Raw genomic sequence first — 17887 nt, forward strand, 5'->3', positions numbered from 1 at the left:
TCCTAAGGGTTAATGGACAAATGGTATTCCTAGTTGTTACATCCTTAACATAGATCAACAGCAATCAGTTCTGGGGGTAATTACAGAATTTCCATGTTCACAGAAAAGACTGAAGCCCATTACCTGAATCATTAGTGCCAACAAATCTCAACAGAAAAGATCAAATTATCTGCATTTATTAAAAAAATACACCTACATTTACCTTGGGGATGCAGTAAATAGTAACACTCGATGTGCATAAAATGGTCTTCCTTCCACCAGAAATGTAACATCTGACATCTCTTTATTGTTAAGAAAATGGGGATCTGGAATCACAAAAGGAAAAGAAAAATTTTAGTCGGGAACAGGCGAGATGTATAGAAAGCATTTTCCTGTTTTTGTGAGAAAAGACAATGGCTTAAAGGGGATGTTTTTAAATGAGAAAAGCCTGTGAAGCTGGTTTGAATAGTCTGAGGTGGAAGTTATGTACGTATTCTAACAGAATCTATACAAAGTCAATTCAAAATCTCTGACAGTCATTTTTATCTCCTATAACATAACAGCCATCCATCACATGCAGTTCATTCTAGACTTTGGGTGAACTTTGAAAAGCTCCCCAGTCCTGTTCTCCCTCTGCACCTAGTCACATTTGTACCTCAGCAGACACAAGGGGCCCCAATTCTCACATACATTAAGGCCCTTTGACACCACTCTGGCTGTGTGGCCTGAGTGTAAAGGAATCAGCCCCAAAAGTAACTTGTAAAACTACAGGCCCAATCCTGGGCATCCAAGAAACCTGTCGATTTCAATGGAAATTTTAGGTGAGTAAGAAATGCAGGATTGGGCCCCTAGTCTAGTTTTTCCAATTCTGCATTTTACAAGTAGGTGTGCTCTGTCTTCTGGCCATAACGACTGCCCAGTATATAGAAGAATGCAGTGGCTCTAGAGCATTCAAACTGAAACCACATTTTTAATGCCACAGTTCTTGCACCAATGCTTAGAAACCCAAAGACTGACTTTATTTCAATCATTTTCATTAACATTTGCCCTCTTTCCTTTCTTTTGCTCTCTCCAAATCCTAGGACAGCACTCTGTGAACATTGTGATCTGCACCTCACCTCAGACTTACCTAAACGAGAGGTCTGCTTTCGTTTGATTTCAACAAGCTTTGGAATAGGATAAGGTCCATAGCAATGAGTGAAAATGACAGACAGTTGCTGACTTATCACTTCATTCTAAACAAAAGAAATACAAGTATAAGCTTGTGGATTAACAGGTACAAGCTCAAATAATTCCTGAGAGTTCCCTCAATAGCGCACAATTCTAAGACAGACAAATTGTGGTCACTGAAACCTCTATCAAAAGTTTTGATTTACAATTATTAATTCTTCTTAGCCAATCCCCCATTATCCACTTTTTTACTGTTGCTCCCTCTCAATATGCATCATTTAAATGAAAACTCCGCTACCAGAAGCCTTTTTTTAATCCAGATAAATTCCATATCAACTGCTCCCTTCAGATAAACAGAGTTCTACTGAAATATGGATTTAATTTCCTTATTAAAATTCATTCTTACTGTAAAATGAATATGTTGGCTTTTTAAAATGGTTTGTTTCTTTTTTTTTAAGAGAACAAAAAGTTACTAAATAAACATATTTGCAATGTGAGAATGCTCCTGAAAACGGACCGCTTTGTATGTTGATAGCTATTTTATAGCTTGTAATATATTCTCTTAGTTTAATTCTAGTTATGTCTCTGATGTAATTTTGTATCCTTTTCACTGGTATTTACCCTATTGGTGTTACTTTAGCTTCTGTAAACAAGGAAGGATTCTCTAATGGTTCAGCCATTAACCTGAGTCTTGCAGCAGGGTTTGGTTCTTGGCTCTGTCACAAGTTTCCTGTGTGATCTCGGGCAAGTAATTTACAGGTAAATTTTAAAAAATGTCTAAGTGCCTTATGAGTTTAAGTCCTATTTTCAAAGGTTTTTAGGTGCTTAAAGATGCAAATAGGTGCCTAATGGAATTTTCAAAAATGCTTAGGTGACTAACAACCATCCGTTTCAATGGGAGTTAAGTACTTTGAAAAATCCCACTAGGCATCTTAAATACCTTTAAAGATCTGGTCCTTTGGCCTTTAGAAGCCTATATCTCACTGAAAGCCAATGGGATTTGGCTCCCAAGTGCATAAATTGCTTCTGAAAATGTCAGTTTCTGCTGGTGAAAACAGGGGCAGCTTCACTGAAGTTAATGGGCTACTAGGCCAATTAACATAAACAGAGACTATGGCCCTTAATCCCTCTGGGTCTCAGTTCCTACCTGTAAAATGGGGATAACTGTACTCCTTGTCTCACTGGGATGTTGCAAGAATAAACGCATTAAAGATTGTGAGGAGCTCAGATACTACAGTGATGGAGGCCACAGAAATAGCCAGGTAGATATAAAATAAACATAACATTAAAAATGTGAGTTGTTTAAATTCTATATTTAAAATATCTGCATGGTACATAGAACAGAAAGTGAAGCTTTAATTCCTAAGCACATTTTACTGAGCTCTGGAAATAGCCACTCATTCCTTAACTTACATAAAATATTAGGTGATGTGGCAAAGATATTGGAACAAATGTTCTAAAGTATTGATTAGTATAAGAAAAATACATAGGGTCAAATTGTGCCCTCAGATGTGCGCATGCACCTCCCCATGACTTCAAAGGTAATTGCACACAAGTACCCAAGGACAGAATGTGTCTCCTGTTTCTTCAGACTTAATGCTAAGAGAAACACCCAGAAGTAGATTGCAGTGGTATCAAGCAACTCAGATTGTCAAAAAGGGTGAAATGTGTTTTTCATTGAAAACCTGAGCAGGGAGTCTGGCAATACAGCTCAAGAGACAGGAAAAATACTACTGTTTTGCTTTAAAAAACTGGTGACAAGGACATCCTTATACACTAGCAGCATATCTGTATTTAGTAGTTTTCATACAGAGTTTAGCAAAGCACTTTACAAAGAGTGTGAATCAGATGCCTAAGAGAAAATGAAGATTTAAGGCCAGATTTAAAGAGGAGAGCGACTAGGTGCCCTGCCCATGCTACTGGTACAACCATGGTTCTGAAATTGGTTCACAACACTCATCTGACCCAATTACAACACACAAGACTGAGCAGCATCCACAGAGACGGGGATTTTTTGCATCACTCTCATGTGTCAACCAAGATTAAGAACCCACATCTACCATGCTGTCCAAGGTTGTTTGTATCAGTGCCACATGGGGAAATCTGGGCAGCTATCTCCATGTCCCTAGCCAAGGGGATAGAGAGTTTGGAGGACATGCACAGCAATGGCACCAGCAGCATATGGAGCGCTGCACTCTGGGATGTCCTACCATACAGAGAATTGAGAAGGAGGCAGGATGGCCAACCTGGTTACACAGGCATTTAGAGGGTCCCATTTATATTGCAGAACATGGTGTGATAAATTGGTTACAGGAAGACTGTAACCAGCTTAGGACACTGACCCGGGCAAAGCACTGTCAGCTGCCACAGGTTATTAACCATATGGTCTACAGACACAAACCACATCACGATGCTGTTGTGTCACTGACTACAAACTCGGTTAAAAGCTGTAGTGTAGACTGGGCCTAAGTTACACTACCTGTCTGTGCAATAGATTGACACATTGTATACCAATTAAGAAAAGTGGAGCGAGGCAGGGGGCGAAAAGGGATAGGGAACAGAGGGAGGAGCAAAAGAGTTCTGACTCGTGGAGTTGTGCAGGCCAGACTGGTGTGATGAAGAACGGGTCATAGGTGATATAGATCACACAAGTAAGCCACACAGCTCCTCAAATAAATGACATGGGATGTACATATGAAAACAAATCACACAAGTGCTTATTTGCCTGGTTTTGGAGTTTCTGATCTTTTCTGGGAACGCAGAGTTATAGGAAAGAGATCTTATAGTTGGAAACTCCATCCCATCCTGACGGACGAAGACCTGACCTCAGTTATTCCTGCCTTCACCACCTCGGCTGGACTGCAGCAATGTGATATACCGGGGCATGAAGCAGTCAGCACTTAGGAAACTCCAACCAGTTCAGAATGCTGCAGAGCGCCTCCTCAGCAACACCGGCTACCGTGAGCACATCAAACCTGGCTTCTGCTCTCTATGCTGGCCTCCCATAGAATTCTGAATTAAGTTCAAGGTCTCGGTCCTTAACTTCAAAGCTCTCCATGTCTTCCTGGGCCCAAGGTCTCTAAAAGATGGTCTAAGCTCTGGGATGAAGACCATGGTCGACAACTTCATTCCTTTGGCACAATGGAGCTTGCAACAATAAGAATAAAGCTTGTCCGTGTAGGAGACACAGATTTCTCTGGGGGTGTTCCAAGACTATGGAATGAATTCCCCAGGGAAATAAGGACCTCCACAAACCTCACCACTTTCCACGCCAACTCCATTGCACCCATTTCTCCCTCTGGGAGAGGGTGAGAGAACAAACAACACATGACAGATGCATAGTCACATGGCTTAATGCATTGCTGGAAGGCATTCAGATACTACACTGATGAATGCACCATAAAATTCTATATAAAGAGTAGAATATAAGAAAAAGTAAAAACCAAATGAATCATTCTATTTTATACAGCGTAAAACTTCATATCTGTAGTACTGTCAGTAGTTTTCATTTTGGGGGCAGCCCAGACATATGGTCAATATTGGCAAAGTCAGTAGTTTACAAGAACAACAGACACAGTTGAAAGGCCAAAAAATTGCTAAGCTGAAAAGACAACAGGAGGGTAAGTCAATGCTAGTTCAGATTCGTGGTTCCCAAACAATAAGTTTTCACCAAGGATGTGAAGGGGAAAGGGGAAAGTCATTACAGCAGGGTAGCTCAGACTCCTACACACATGCTGGCCTTTGAGGGATGTGGATACTGGATATGATATCTGAAGCCTGCAGATTTTAACAATAAACTAGGCAGGAAGAAGCAGCAGAGAGGGTAGATAAAAGGGAGCCTTTGTCAGAGACGGAAGTCTATGATCCTGGGCTGCTGAGTAATAAATAGCTTTCACAGAGGAACTTAAGGCCAAATTCTGCTCTTGGATGTGTGTGTGTGGGGCTTCTATTGAACTAACTGGGAGCCAAGCACAAGCAATGAAGAACGGAGCTTGGCCCATTAAAACTGCCACGCTGGAAGAGAGAAACAATCCAGTAAGTCCAACATTCCTTCAGACAGTCACCTTAACTGGATAGTTCAGTGTCTGCCATGGTTACTAAGCCCACCCTGTGAAACACCTGCACAGTCATGCAACACGATGGGAGGAAATTCTTCTTTACACCGTTGGATCAGCTCATCTCCATCACCCCACCACTTGATAAGAAAGTAAAGGCTGCAGGAGCTTCTTTTGTCTAGGATGACATTGAAAGTGAACGATAAAACAATTTGTCTTTTTTTTCTGCAGTCTGATGTTGGAAAGATTTTGCTGCCAGCATGTGTGATGCTGAGAACTGGACCGAGGCCAACCTCCTTTCATACATGGGTATTCAGTTGCTGGAGAGGAGAGTTGGATGTGTTTCTATATGGTATGAGAGGGAATACAGTTTGACATTGGATATAATGAGGATATTACCGAACTGAGAGGTACTTTACACAAAGGCAAGAGGGAACAACAGCTCAGTCACTTAATGGAGATGGTATTTCTAGTAGGGAGGCAGTAAGAAACTTTGCTTTGTCGGGACAGAGGCAGTTTTCTGCCTTAATAGCATTCTTCAGAGGAGATCAAAAGCAATTTGCAATATTTTGTGAATATGTTGCTTGAATTGGTTGGAGGGAAGAATGAGTTTCTCTGTCTCGGCAAAGCTGAAGCCTTTCAAGCTCCCTGAGCAGAGACCCTTTGCTCACTGTTCTGGAGCAGAAGAGGAAAGACAGAACCAGCCAGTGGGCTGAATGTATCAATGGTCTTTCAAAACCCCTTTTACTAAAGGTCTGTGGCAGTGCTTAGCAAAGGCTACTCCAAACAATTTGCTCCTTAGAGTTCCCTGCCTCAACTCATCCCATTTTAAGTCCCAATCATTCAAGATGCTGAACTCCTTTCACTCACATTTACTTCTGAGAGCTATTGAGGGCACTCAGCCCCTCTTAGGATCACAAACCCAAGAGAGAATCATAATAGGGGGAAAATTGGTTTAGTGTGTCCAGTTAGGTTAAAATTCAACTCTTCTCTTTCTTTCTGATTTCTAAGACACTTGTCTATGCCCTGATCTTCTCCTACAGCTTCTTCCATTCCCATGTTCCTTTTCTCCAGTTTGTCCAAAACGCAGCTGCTAAAATGGTCAATTAGACATCACTCCTATAACTCCCTCCACTGGCTTTGTAACAAATTATGCTTCTTGTCCTTTCCTTTGAAGCCCTGCACATCTCTGCCCCAGACTATGTTTTGGATCTGGTTTCTAATCACATCCCCTTTCCCATCTATGCCAGTCTCCCCAACACGTTGGCTCCTCCTGCTATTGTTTCCTGCTAAACCCAATGTGCTAAGCCCTCAAATCCCTCCCGAAGACTCACTTTGACACTAGGCCCCCAAACACTAACTTACAGTAGTCACATACCTTCTAAACAGAAAAGTAATGTTCTAAGGTAACAATTATTCAGGGTTTCTCAGTCTCTGTCTTTTAGCAGAGACATGGCGCAGCTCAGAGGAATATGGCTGTATGCAAAGGTGCCTTTAAGCCACTTTTGCTTTCCTGGATCCTGTGGCTTCTGGGAGCCTGACTACACCTGGCAAAACATATAGCAGCCTGAAGGCTGCTCTACACTATGCTGTTTCTCCATAGCCCCAATGGATAATTCCAGCAGTGGGAGCTCACCAGGGTGTACTAATCCATTGAAAATCCAGTCCATGGCAGGCAGAGGGGCCCCTGAATAATTACTCTACCCAACACTCCTCACCACCATAAAAGGACAATATGGAGTTCAGTGGTGCAGAGGCTGTTGTGTGGGCCTCCCATGTCTGAATGAACATGCCCACTTTAGTAAGAGATTTTCTTTGCCATATCTCTATGAACCTTTTCATCCTTCCCTAGGTATTTCTGGTCAGGTTCTGTAGTAGAATTCACTTTTATTAGCTGCATCAAAACTGGTTAAATGTCACTTCAGAGGGCTGCTCCTAGATGGTTAAGTAGCATACACATTATTACTATTAGTCAACATCTGTAATGTAGTGAAGCCCTAGAAGTTGGATGTATAGTTAGAGGCAACAAACTGCATAACAAAATAGGTTTTATTAGCACTGGATGCAGGCCCTTGCATGTCAAAATGGAATTAATCACAGGTGATGCTCGGAAAACTGCCAAGATTCTGTTTCAAAGGTTCTTTACATCACAGCCATGCATTGTGTACAGACACCTCAGATCCAGGAGCTGAGTCTAATCCCTGGGTGATAAACCAGAAGAGGGCAGTCATATCATAGAAACAGTGCATCCAGACTCTGACAACACAGGTGTCACATACACATCATTTTTTTAAAACTGTGAAACTTCAGCTCAAATATCCTGTGGGTGAAGTACAGATAAGAATGTGAATAGAAGGCAGTAAAATCAAATCCGGGTTAGTATGAATATGAATCTGTGCTACAAAAACATGACAACACTGAGTTAATAATCTGTTATTAACATGCCACTCTGTACCTGATGTTCACGTCTCACATGGAGAATGCAAGATGTACATGTGTGGAGGACTTGGGTCCTGGTTATTCTGAACTGTTTAAACACAGAAGTACTGAAAATGATGATAGGCAACACTGCAATTACCAGGGTATGGTGAAACCTGTTTTAAGAGACCATCCAAGGGCCCAGAAAAAAAGATCCATCACCCACTTATCTGAAGTTCAGACAAAATTGCACTAGTCATCTTGGGGATTCTTTAAAATGGTCACTGTTGATGGCCATGGATCACTTAAAGGTGGTCCTTAGAGCAGGTTACACTGTATTTTTCTTCTTGCTGAACATTACATACTTTTACAATACAAAAAATAAAATGAAAATTGTGATCTCCTCCAGTCCCTACCTCCTGCCAGAAAGAGCTTGGCATTCTGTATGTGATTGATCCTAGAATACAACAGCATCCGGGCACTGCTAAGAGATGAAGGCCCTTGGGTGGGTGTACAGGGAAACTGGGGATGAAAAGAGTATTCCTGCCCCACCCCATTATTTAGGATCAACCACAAGCTGGAATCCTTGGACATCCTAGCACAAAGACAGCTTCAGGCTAGTGCCCCCATTGGAGCTAACCTCTACAAAGAAGGGAAAGGAGGGGCAGTGAGAAGATGGGGATCATGGCTAAGAGCTGGTTAGAAAATGTTGGCTTTTTCCCCCCTCCTACAGAAAACTTTCATTTTTCAGAGTAAATTTGAAAACCAAAATATTTTGACTTGGAACTCCTGCTGCGGTGCCTCATGTTCCCATTCTCCTCTACAGGGTGGGCTCCCATGGTTGGACTACAACTCCCATGATGCACCATGATCTCCTCTCTTGGACATGGGAGGTAGTGCATCATGGGAGTCTGCGACCATAACGAATGTACCTCCAGCCAGGGAGCCCAACCCATAGAGAAGAATGGACACATGAAGCAACCAAACTACAACTCCTGCAAGTCACAGTGGCAGCATTACCAAATCAGAATATTATGGTTATCAGTCAAAATTCATCCATTTTCAAGAGCTTGGTTTTTTGAAAGAATTTCAAAATATTCTGTGGAAAGCAGAAACATTTTGTGAAAAATTTTGTTTTTGTCAAAAAACCAAGTTTCTGTTGAAAAACAGTTTCAATGGGAAAATTTCAACCAGCCTTCCTACCCAGCAGAGTACTACAGCCTTGTAAGGCATGGCCCCTAGGACCTCAGGGAGATACACTGCCTCCTGGATCTTCCCTTAGGGGACTGGGGCTAACTCATCTTCACAAGCTGTGTTGTTCGGTTAGTCAATTTCAGGCCCTCACACTGCTAGGGAAAGTTTCTAAAGGAGACCCACTCGATTATACTCTGTTCAGTGCAACATACAGTACATCCAGCTTCCTCATCCTCCAACCTAGCATCTTGGATTGTCCATGGCCTACTGGGGAACCTTAAGATTTCCAGAAGCTGTGACTGGTCCTTCACTTTAACTGAAATGGGAAGGGGAGAGAGGAGTGGAAGAAAATAGATCAACAGCACCTGCTGAATTGGCCAGAACACTGGAATACTCTGAGCAACCTCCCTCAGAAATTTGTTTTAAAATACATGAAACTTGGCAGCACAGTAATAGGACACCCATCTCCTCCTCTTCCTCTCTTTGTTAAGTTTCAATTTATAATTATTCTCCTACTTGATGTCAGATATTTCAGGCCTTTCCCATTGCTCTTGTTGCTTCCAGACATATGAAAATTGTTTTCCTAATAGTTAATGCTTCTTGCCAGAAGCTCATAAGTGCTGTTATTTCTGAAGGGATTATAGATATTATAGAAAAGTAGAGCGGGAAGGGACCTTGCGCTGAGGCAGGACTAACTAAATCTAGACCATCTTTGGGCAAAAGTTTTAAAAGCACATAAGTGACTGAACAGCCTAAGTTCCATTGACTCTCAGTGAGATGTAAGCTCCTGAGTTACTATTTAAAATGGGACTTAGGCACCTAAACCACTTAGACATTTTTGAAAATGTTGTCCTTCATCTCCCATTTCTGTTTGTTTCCCGTTTTCTCTTTTCTCCTCCATGCCTTCATCTTTGATCTCAACTTCTATTCTTTTTTTACATGTTTCTACACCTTTGTCTTATCTTCTATTTTATCCACTGTCCTTGGTATCTCCCTCCTCCCGTTATCTTGTTCATACATCTAGCTGTAACTGTTCAGGCTTCAGCGTCCAGATTCTGATCCAGGGATGGATGGAATTAACTGCGATTCCTAGAAATACATTTATGTGCTTAAAATAAAGCTGGTTATTGTTCAAAAACTGATTGCTATCCATGGTGAACAGAATAGAGCTAGTCAAATGTTTTTCAATTTTTCAACAAAATTCATTGCAAATTTGTACAAACCTTTTTTGCTATTTTTTGACCAACTTAGAAAGTTGTTGACATTTTTTTGAAATATGAAATTTTGAGGAAACGGTTTTGTAAAACAAATCTGCATTTTTTAGCCAGTTCTACTACGAAACCTGGTTAATAACCCACTTAATGGACTATGTCCTGGACAGACCTTAAACATCACCAGCAGGAACAACAGGGAAGTTACAGAATGCTACCAGATTAGGTGAATGGGTGAATGCCCTCCCAGAATGTTTCAAATAGTTTGTGTCTGCTCAATGCACCACCAGGAAACTGGATATATGGAGAGTTCTCTAGTGTCAGACTCTGATTCAGTAAAGTGTCTCTATTCATGATGGTTATTAAATACAGGCAATGGGGTGTAAACATGTGCTTAGGTGCTGTACTGAATTTGGGTTTCAGATAGGATCCAATAGAGTGGCATATACCAGCCCCATGCCCATACTATGGAAGAGACTAGGTGTAGGGGGCAGTGAGAAGGTGGCAGGGGCCAATATTTGAATTTTTTTAAGATTCATATCTGAAAACTATCCCAAGACATCTAAAGACAATATGATATTAACATCCATAGACAAAGGATGCACTAGATGATGTCAGTTCTTTCTTTGCTATTGCTGACAACTTCTCTTGCTGTACTGCATGGAACTCTGGTGATTTTAATTTGAATCTTATTTGAGATCTGAGACCAAACATACTCAAAAGTTGGGGGATGTTTAGATGTGGGGTTTTAGTTCAGGCTCATCTTTAGTTTAGGCTCTAGGCTGTAGCTTTCTTCTCCGCTCATTACCAGTAGCCATATTACAGTCAAACTCTGCTGGAACATCTCAGAGAGTTCACTTTTGTAAACAAAGAAAAGTCTCTTCATGGAGACACTTTCAGCACAGACTGGAGAAATGCACATATTCTGTAACAGGGCAGAATAATAATCCAAAGTCAGTTTGGATTATACATAAACACCCATTTCTATTGGACAATAGAGGTTTCAATGAGTTTTGTGAATTTTCTTTGGGTCTTGAACCACAGAGCAGAGGTTGACATACAATAATTCAGTGGCATCTCTTTCTCTCTTCTTCTACTTCTGCAACAACAAGATCTCCAATATCTTGACAGTGGTCAGAACTCTGCTTTCTGCTCTATATAGCATCTAAAGCTTATCTCAGGACTGATAGTTCCTTACTGGAGTTATCTCCTTAATGTCTCCTACTTCTGTCTGTAAACCACTCTAGTGGCTGGACATGAGTTTGCCTGGTTAAGAGCCTCATTCTTCCCAAAAACTGCAACATTTTTCCTCATCCAAAGGACCAAGTCCTCCGGCAGACCACTACTTTACTGATAGGTTTTGTGTCGCAAGCTTTGCTGGTTATAGTGGCTCTCTTACAAATTGTCCTTTAAACCGTGGTTGTTCTCTGAGTTCTCCTCATCCTTTTTAGTGATACTGCCGTCACTAGTGCATCTTGTTCCTGGCCTGGTGAAAAGACGGTTACTCACCTTTGTAACTGTTGTTCTTCGAGATGTGTTGCTCACATCCATTCCAGTTAGGTGTGCGCGCCGCGCGTGCACGTTCGTCGGAAACTTTTACCCTAGCAACTCCAGTGGGCCGGCAGGTCGCCCCCTGGAGTGGCGCCGCCATGGCGCCCAATATATATCCCTGCCGGCCCACCCGCTCCTCAGTTCCTTCTTGCCGGCGACTCCGACAGTGGGGAAGGAGGGCGGGTGTGGAATGGATGTGAGCAACACATCTCGAAGAACAACAGTTACAAAGGTGAGTAACCGTCTTTTCTTCTTCGAGTGATTGCTCACATCCATTCCAGTTAGGTGAATCCCAAGCCATACCTAGGCGGTGGGGTCGGAGCGAGAAGTCGCGGCATGGAGCACAGCAGATCCGAAGGCCGCATCCTCTCTAGACTGCTGGACCAGGGCGTAGTGGGAAGCAAAGGTGTGGACCGATGACCAGGTCGCTGCCCGACAGATTTCCTGGATGGGCACACGGGCAAGGAAAGCCAGCGACGACGCCTGCGCCCTGGTAGAATGCGCAGTCACACGGCCCGTAGGGACGTGGGCCAAGTCATAGCAGGTCCTGATGCAGGACGTTACCCAAGAGGATAACCTCTGGGAGGAGATAGGAAGCCCTTTCATGCGGTCCGCTACTGCCACGAAAAGCTGGGGGGATTTGCGGAAGGGCTTAGTCCTCTCCACGTAGAACGCGAGAGCCCTACGGACATCAAGCGAGTGGAGCTGCTGCTCCCTGCCTGAGGAGTGAGGTTTCGGGAAAAAAACCGGGAGGAATATCTCTTGGTTGACGTGGAAGGCTGAGACCACCTTGGGGAGAAAAGCAGGGTGTGGTCTCAGCTGCACCTTGTCCTTGTGGAAGACCGTATATGGGGGGTCTACCACAAGAGCCCGGAGTTCCGACACCCGTCTAGCTGAGGTGATAGCTACTAGAAAGGCCGTCTTCCAAGAGAGGTAAAGCAGGGAGCAAGTAGCTAACGGCTCAAAGGGGGGCCCCATGAGCCGGGACAACACCAGGTTAAGATCCCAGGTTGGAGCAGGGGGACGGACGTTAGGGTATAAACGTTCCAGCCCCTTAAGGAATCTAGACACCGTCGGGTGGGAAAAAACAGAGCGACCATCCGCACCCGGGTGAAAGGTGGAGATAGCTGCTAGGTGGACTCGTAACGACGATATGGCCAGACCTTGCCCTTTGAGGGACCAAATGTAGTCTAAGATGTCGGCTACTGAAACTTCCATAGGGCGGAGATTTTTCTCCACGCACCAAAAGGAGAAGCGCTTCCATTTGGCCAAATATGTCGCTCTTGTGGACGGCTTCCTGCTGCCCAAGAGCACCTCCCTCACCGGCGTGGAACAGCGCAGCTCAGAGCCAGTCAGCCACGCAGGAGCCACGCCGCTAGGTGCAGCGACTGCAGGTCCGGGTGACAGAGGGTCCCGTGCTCCTGGGTAATCAGGTCCGGATGAAGGGGCAGGGGAACTGGGTCGGCTATGGTCAGGTCCAGCAGCATGGGGTACCAGTGCTGTCTGGGCCATGCCGGGGCTACCATGATCACGTGAGCCCTGTCCCTGCGCACCTTCAGAAGGACCCTGTGGACCAACGGGAATGGGGGAAACGCATAGTACAGGTGGGTCGACCACTGGATGAGAAAGACATCCGCTATCGACCCGGGCTCCCTGCCCTGAAAGGAGCAGAACGCTTGGCACTTCCTGTTCCCTTTGGACGCGAAGAGGTCCACCCGGGGATAACCCCACCTCCGGAAGATGGAGAGGGCGACGTCTGGGCGGAGGGACCACTCGTGTGACAGGAAGGATCTGCTCAATCGATCCGCCAGCGTGTTCCGTACTCCGGGGAGGAAGGAAGCCATGAGGTGAATGGAGTGGGCTACACAAAAGTCCCAGAGTCGTATCGCCTCGTGGCACAGGGAGGAGGATCTGGTGCCGCCCTGCTTGTTGATATAATACATGGTCGTCGTGTTGTCGGTGAACACCGCGACACAACGACCCTGGAGCTGATGACAGAACGTTTGACAAGCAAGACGGACCGCTCTCAACTCCCGCATGTTGATGTGTAGCCGCACCTCCTCCTGGGACCACAGGCCCTGCGTCCTCAGGGTCCCTGCGTGGGCCCCCCAGCCGAGATCTGAGGCATCTGTTGTTAGGGACACCGAGGGCTGAGATGGGTGGAAGGGGAGACCCGCACACAACACTGACTGGTCCAGCCACCAGTCGAGAGAATCTAAGACCCCCTGGGGGATCGTGATTAACATATCTAGTGGCTGTCTTGTCGGCCTGTAATGACCGATGAGCCACAGCTGGAGTGGCCTCATGCGGAGCCGAGCGTAATTGGTCACGAAAGTACAGGCCGCCATGTGGCCTAACAGGGTTAGACACGTCCTCACTGACGTCAAGGGGGCTGTCTGTAGCCGTTGCACGATGGCCGACAAGGCCTGGAACCGCTGCAATGGCAGCAAGGCCCTGCCCACAGTGGCGTCCAGGACGGCCCCGATGAATTCCACCCTTTGTGTGGGGGCCAGGGTGGACTTGTCTGTGTTCACCAAGAGGCCCAGAGCGGCGAACATGTCGGTGATCACACGGACATGGCTGCAGACTTGTTGGTGCGACGTGCCTCGAATCAACCAATCGTCCAGATACGGGAACACGTGGATACGACTGCGCCGAAGCTGCGCCACAACAACTGCCATGCATTTCGTAAACACTCTCGGGGCCGTGGACAAGCCAAATGGGAGGACTGCAAATTGGTAATGCAGAGACCCCACAAGGAAGCGAAGGAAACGTCTGTGGGGTGGCCAGATAGCAATGTGAAAATACGCGTCCTGCATGTCGAGGGCGGCGTACCAGTCTCCCGGATCCAGGGATGGGATAATGGTCCCCAAGGAAACCATGCGGAACTTCAACTTCACCAGGTACTTGTTGAGCTCTCGCAGGTCGAGGATGGGCCTGAGGCCTCCCTTGGCCTTGGGGATCAGAAAGTAGCGGGAATAAAACCCCTTGCCTTTCTCGTTCTCCGGCACCGCCTCTATAGCTCCTTTGCCGAGGAGCGTCTGCACCTCCTGCCGAAGGAATTGCTCGTGAGAGGGGTCCCTGAAGAGGGACGAGGAAGGGGGGCGGGGAGGAGGAAATGAAACAAACTGCAGGCGGTATCCCGACTGCACCGTGCGTAAGACCCAGCGGTCTGATGTTATTAGGGACCACGCCGGGAGGAAAAAAGAAAGGCGGTTGGAAAACGGGGGGAAAGGATCCAATGGGGAAACTGTTACTGCGCCCTCGGGCGCACCTTCAAAATGAAGGCTTGGGACCAGGCGGGGGCTTAGAGGAGCCTTGGTTTTGGCCCCCTTGGTTCCCCGAGTGCCTGCGCCTTCCGTTCCTGCCGCGGCGCCTGTTAAGGTCCTGCTGCTGGCGGAACTGGAGATACGGCCTGCGCTGTTGTTGCTGTTGCTGCGGCCGGAAGGGTCTGCGTTGCGTCACTGGAGTGTGCATCCCCAGTGACCTCATGATGACTCGGTTGTCTTTTAGACTCTTGAGTCTAGGGTCTGTCTTATCCGAGAACAGCCCTTGGCCTTCAAAAGGAAGGTCCTGTATTGTGTGCTGGAGCTCCGGCGGAAGGCCGGAAACCTGCAGCCAGGAGAGGCGACGCATTGTTACACCCGACGCGAGGGTACGGGCAGCCGAATCCGCAGCGTCCAGAGAGGCTTGCAAGGACGTGCGTGCGACCTTCTTGCCTTCCTCTAAGATGGCCGCAAACTCCTGACGAGCATCTTGTGGCAACAGCTCCTTGAATTTGTCTGCTGCCACCCAGGAGTTAAAGGCGTATCTGCTTAACAGGGCCTGTTGGTTGGAGACCCTGAGTTGCAGCGCCCCTGCCGAGTACACCTTACGGCCGAGGAGATCCATCCGCCTGGCCTCCCTGGATTTGGGGGCTGGAGCTTCCTGACCATGACGCTCTTTATCATTGACGGATTGGACCACCAGGGAACACGGAGTCGGGTGTACGTGGAGGTACTCGTAGCCCTTAGAAGGAGCCATGTACTTCCTCTCGACGCCCTTCGCAGTGGGAGGAATGGAGGCCGGAGACTGCCAGATGGTGTTGGCGTTGGCCTGGATGGTCCGTATGAACGGCAGGGCGACCCTGGTGGGAGCGTCTGCCGAGAGGATGGTGACAATAGGGTCCTCTACCTCCGAGACCTCCTCGGCTTGTAGACTCAGGTTTTGGGCTACTCGCCGGAGGAGGTCCTGGTGCGCCCTGAGGTCCAGCGGGGGGGGGGCTGCTGGAGGAGGTCCCAGCCACCGCTTCATCAGGGGAAGAAGATGAGGAGACCCCCGGCAAGAGGGTGTCTAAAGGGGGGTCTCCCTCGGCCCTCGCCTCTGCCTCAGGAGCCAAAGTGGAGTCCTGGTGCTTGGATCCTTCCTCCCCATCCGGGGAGGGAGGGGGGCGAGACAACGAGGCCTCAGGTGCCCTGCGCTCCGCAGTCGCCGGCCTAGCAGGGAGCTGTTGGGGGCCCTGGGCCTGATGATATGCCCAGGGTGTCCAGAAAACCCCATTGCTGTGGGGCTGGGTCCTGCTGTGGAGGCTCGCTGAACAGCGCCGCCTGCCGGTCGGTGCCCAGCGCGTACCCACTGTCCGCCAGCGAAGACACGGACGGCTGCCTAGAGGGCCATGGCGGGGCGGACCCTGGATGGTAAGGGTCCGCGCGGGCCGGCACGGGCGATCGTCTCGGTGCCGGGGACCGGTGCCGGGAGTCGTAATGGTGCCGGGAGCGGGACCGAGTTCTGCCACGGTGCCGGGATCTGGATCGGTACCGGGCGCCGCTTCGGTGCCGGGATCGGGACCTGCCACCGGTTCGGTACCGGGAGGTCGACCGGGACCGGGACCTGCCACCAGCTCGGCGCCGGGAGGTCGACCGGTGCGGCGAACGTCTGGATCGGCTCCTGGACTCGCGGTGCCGGTAACGACGGCTGGAGTCTGACCGCGATCGTCTCGGTGTCGACCGGCGCCGCGAGTGCGACCGGTACCGCTGAGGGGAGCGGTGCCGGGACTGCGAGCGGCGGCGGGATCTGGAGCGACCGTGACGTCGGGACCTGGAGCGAGAACGAGAGTCCCGGGACGGTGCCGACATCATAGGCTTGCCTCTGGACACGACCCGCACCGGAGGTACCGGGGGTGGTAGCTGAGTGGGCTCGGTCATGGCTATGAGGTCCCGTGCCGAGGCGAAGGTCTCTGGTGTAGATGGCACCACTATCTCGACCCCAGATGTCATGGGGGAGCTTGGCGGCACCGGACTCGACGGACCTGCCGGGCCCGGAGTCGACGGTGCCGGCGGCGCCGCGGCCGATGCTGAGGCCGGGCGCTCCACTCGGGTGTGCCTGGCCAGAGTAATGGACTTCGACGGCCTAGGCTCTGTCCCCGGTGCCGGAGAAGGTCGGTGCCGGGGAGTCTTCTCGGTGCCGGTGCGATCCGGTGCCGGCGCCGAGATCACGGCCTGCGAAGCCGCCGGGTCAAGTGCCGCCTCCATGAGGAGAGTCCGGAGCCTTTGATCCCTCTCCTTCTTAGTCCTTGGCTTAAAAGCCTTGCAGATGCGGCACTTGTCGGATCTATGCGATTCCCCCAGGCACTTCAGGCACGCGTCGTGGGGGTCGCTGGTGGGCATAGGCTTCTTGCAGGCCGCACACTGCTTGAAGCCCGGCGAACCAGGCATGAGCCCGGTGCCGGGTGCCGGGAAGGGCTAAGCCCCCGGCGAAAAACTATTTACAACTACTTAACACTTAACTACTACTATCTAACTTAACAGTCTAATTAACAACTACAATAGAGATAACGATAGAAAAACAAGGAGAGCTAGGGACGTGGAGGACAGCTATGCCGCGCTCCACAGTTCCAACGACCGACACGGCGGTAAGAAGGAACTGAGGAGCGGGTGGGCCGGCAGGGATATATATTGGGCGCCATGGCGGCGCCACTCCAGGGGGCGACCTGCCGGCCCACTGGAGTTGCTAGGGTAAAAAGTTTCCGACGAACGTGCACGCGCGGCGCGCACACCTAACTGGAATGGATGTGAGCAATCACTCGAAGAAGAAGGGTTCATGCTGACTACCAGCATTCCCCCTCAGGGCTGGACACATGAATGATCTGTGCATTCTGATATTTCTGTCTCAGAAGCATGGAAATATCACTGGATTATGCATTTGCTAAAAGGGCGAGGTAGTTAGAACCATAAAGGGAAATTAGGAGATCAACTCCCATTGAAAGTCAACGGGAGTTGGGTGCCTAACTTCCATTTGTGCCTTGGAAACCTTCCCTCGATTGTCTCAGTA

At 48.0% G+C, this 17887-nt stretch overlaps 1 protein-coding gene across 2 annotated transcripts in view; it reads right to left on the reverse strand.

Annotated features, from left to right (window-relative positions):
* ABTB3 (ankyrin repeat and BTB domain containing 3) overlaps positions 1–17887 on the reverse strand; it is a 325425-nt gene that overhangs the window by 15664 nt on the left and 291874 nt on the right. The window contains exons 13-15 of one of the 2 annotated variants that reach the window (XM_050926291.1): positions 7660–7731; positions 1109–1214; positions 203–305 (exon numbers count right to left, since the gene is read on the reverse strand). In XM_050926291.1, the coding sequence (XP_050782248.1) occupies positions 203–305; positions 1109–1214; positions 7660–7731 (281 nt within the window). The remainder of the gene's footprint in view (positions 1–202; positions 306–1108; positions 1215–7659; positions 7732–17887) is intronic. The other variant, XM_050926302.1, reaches the window with a different exon arrangement.

Source organism: Gopherus flavomarginatus, chromosome 1 (assembly GCF_025201925.1).
Source record: "Gopherus flavomarginatus isolate rGopFla2 chromosome 1, rGopFla2.mat.asm, whole genome shotgun sequence".
Lineage (NCBI taxonomy): Eukaryota > Metazoa > Chordata > Testudines > Testudinidae > Gopherus > Gopherus flavomarginatus.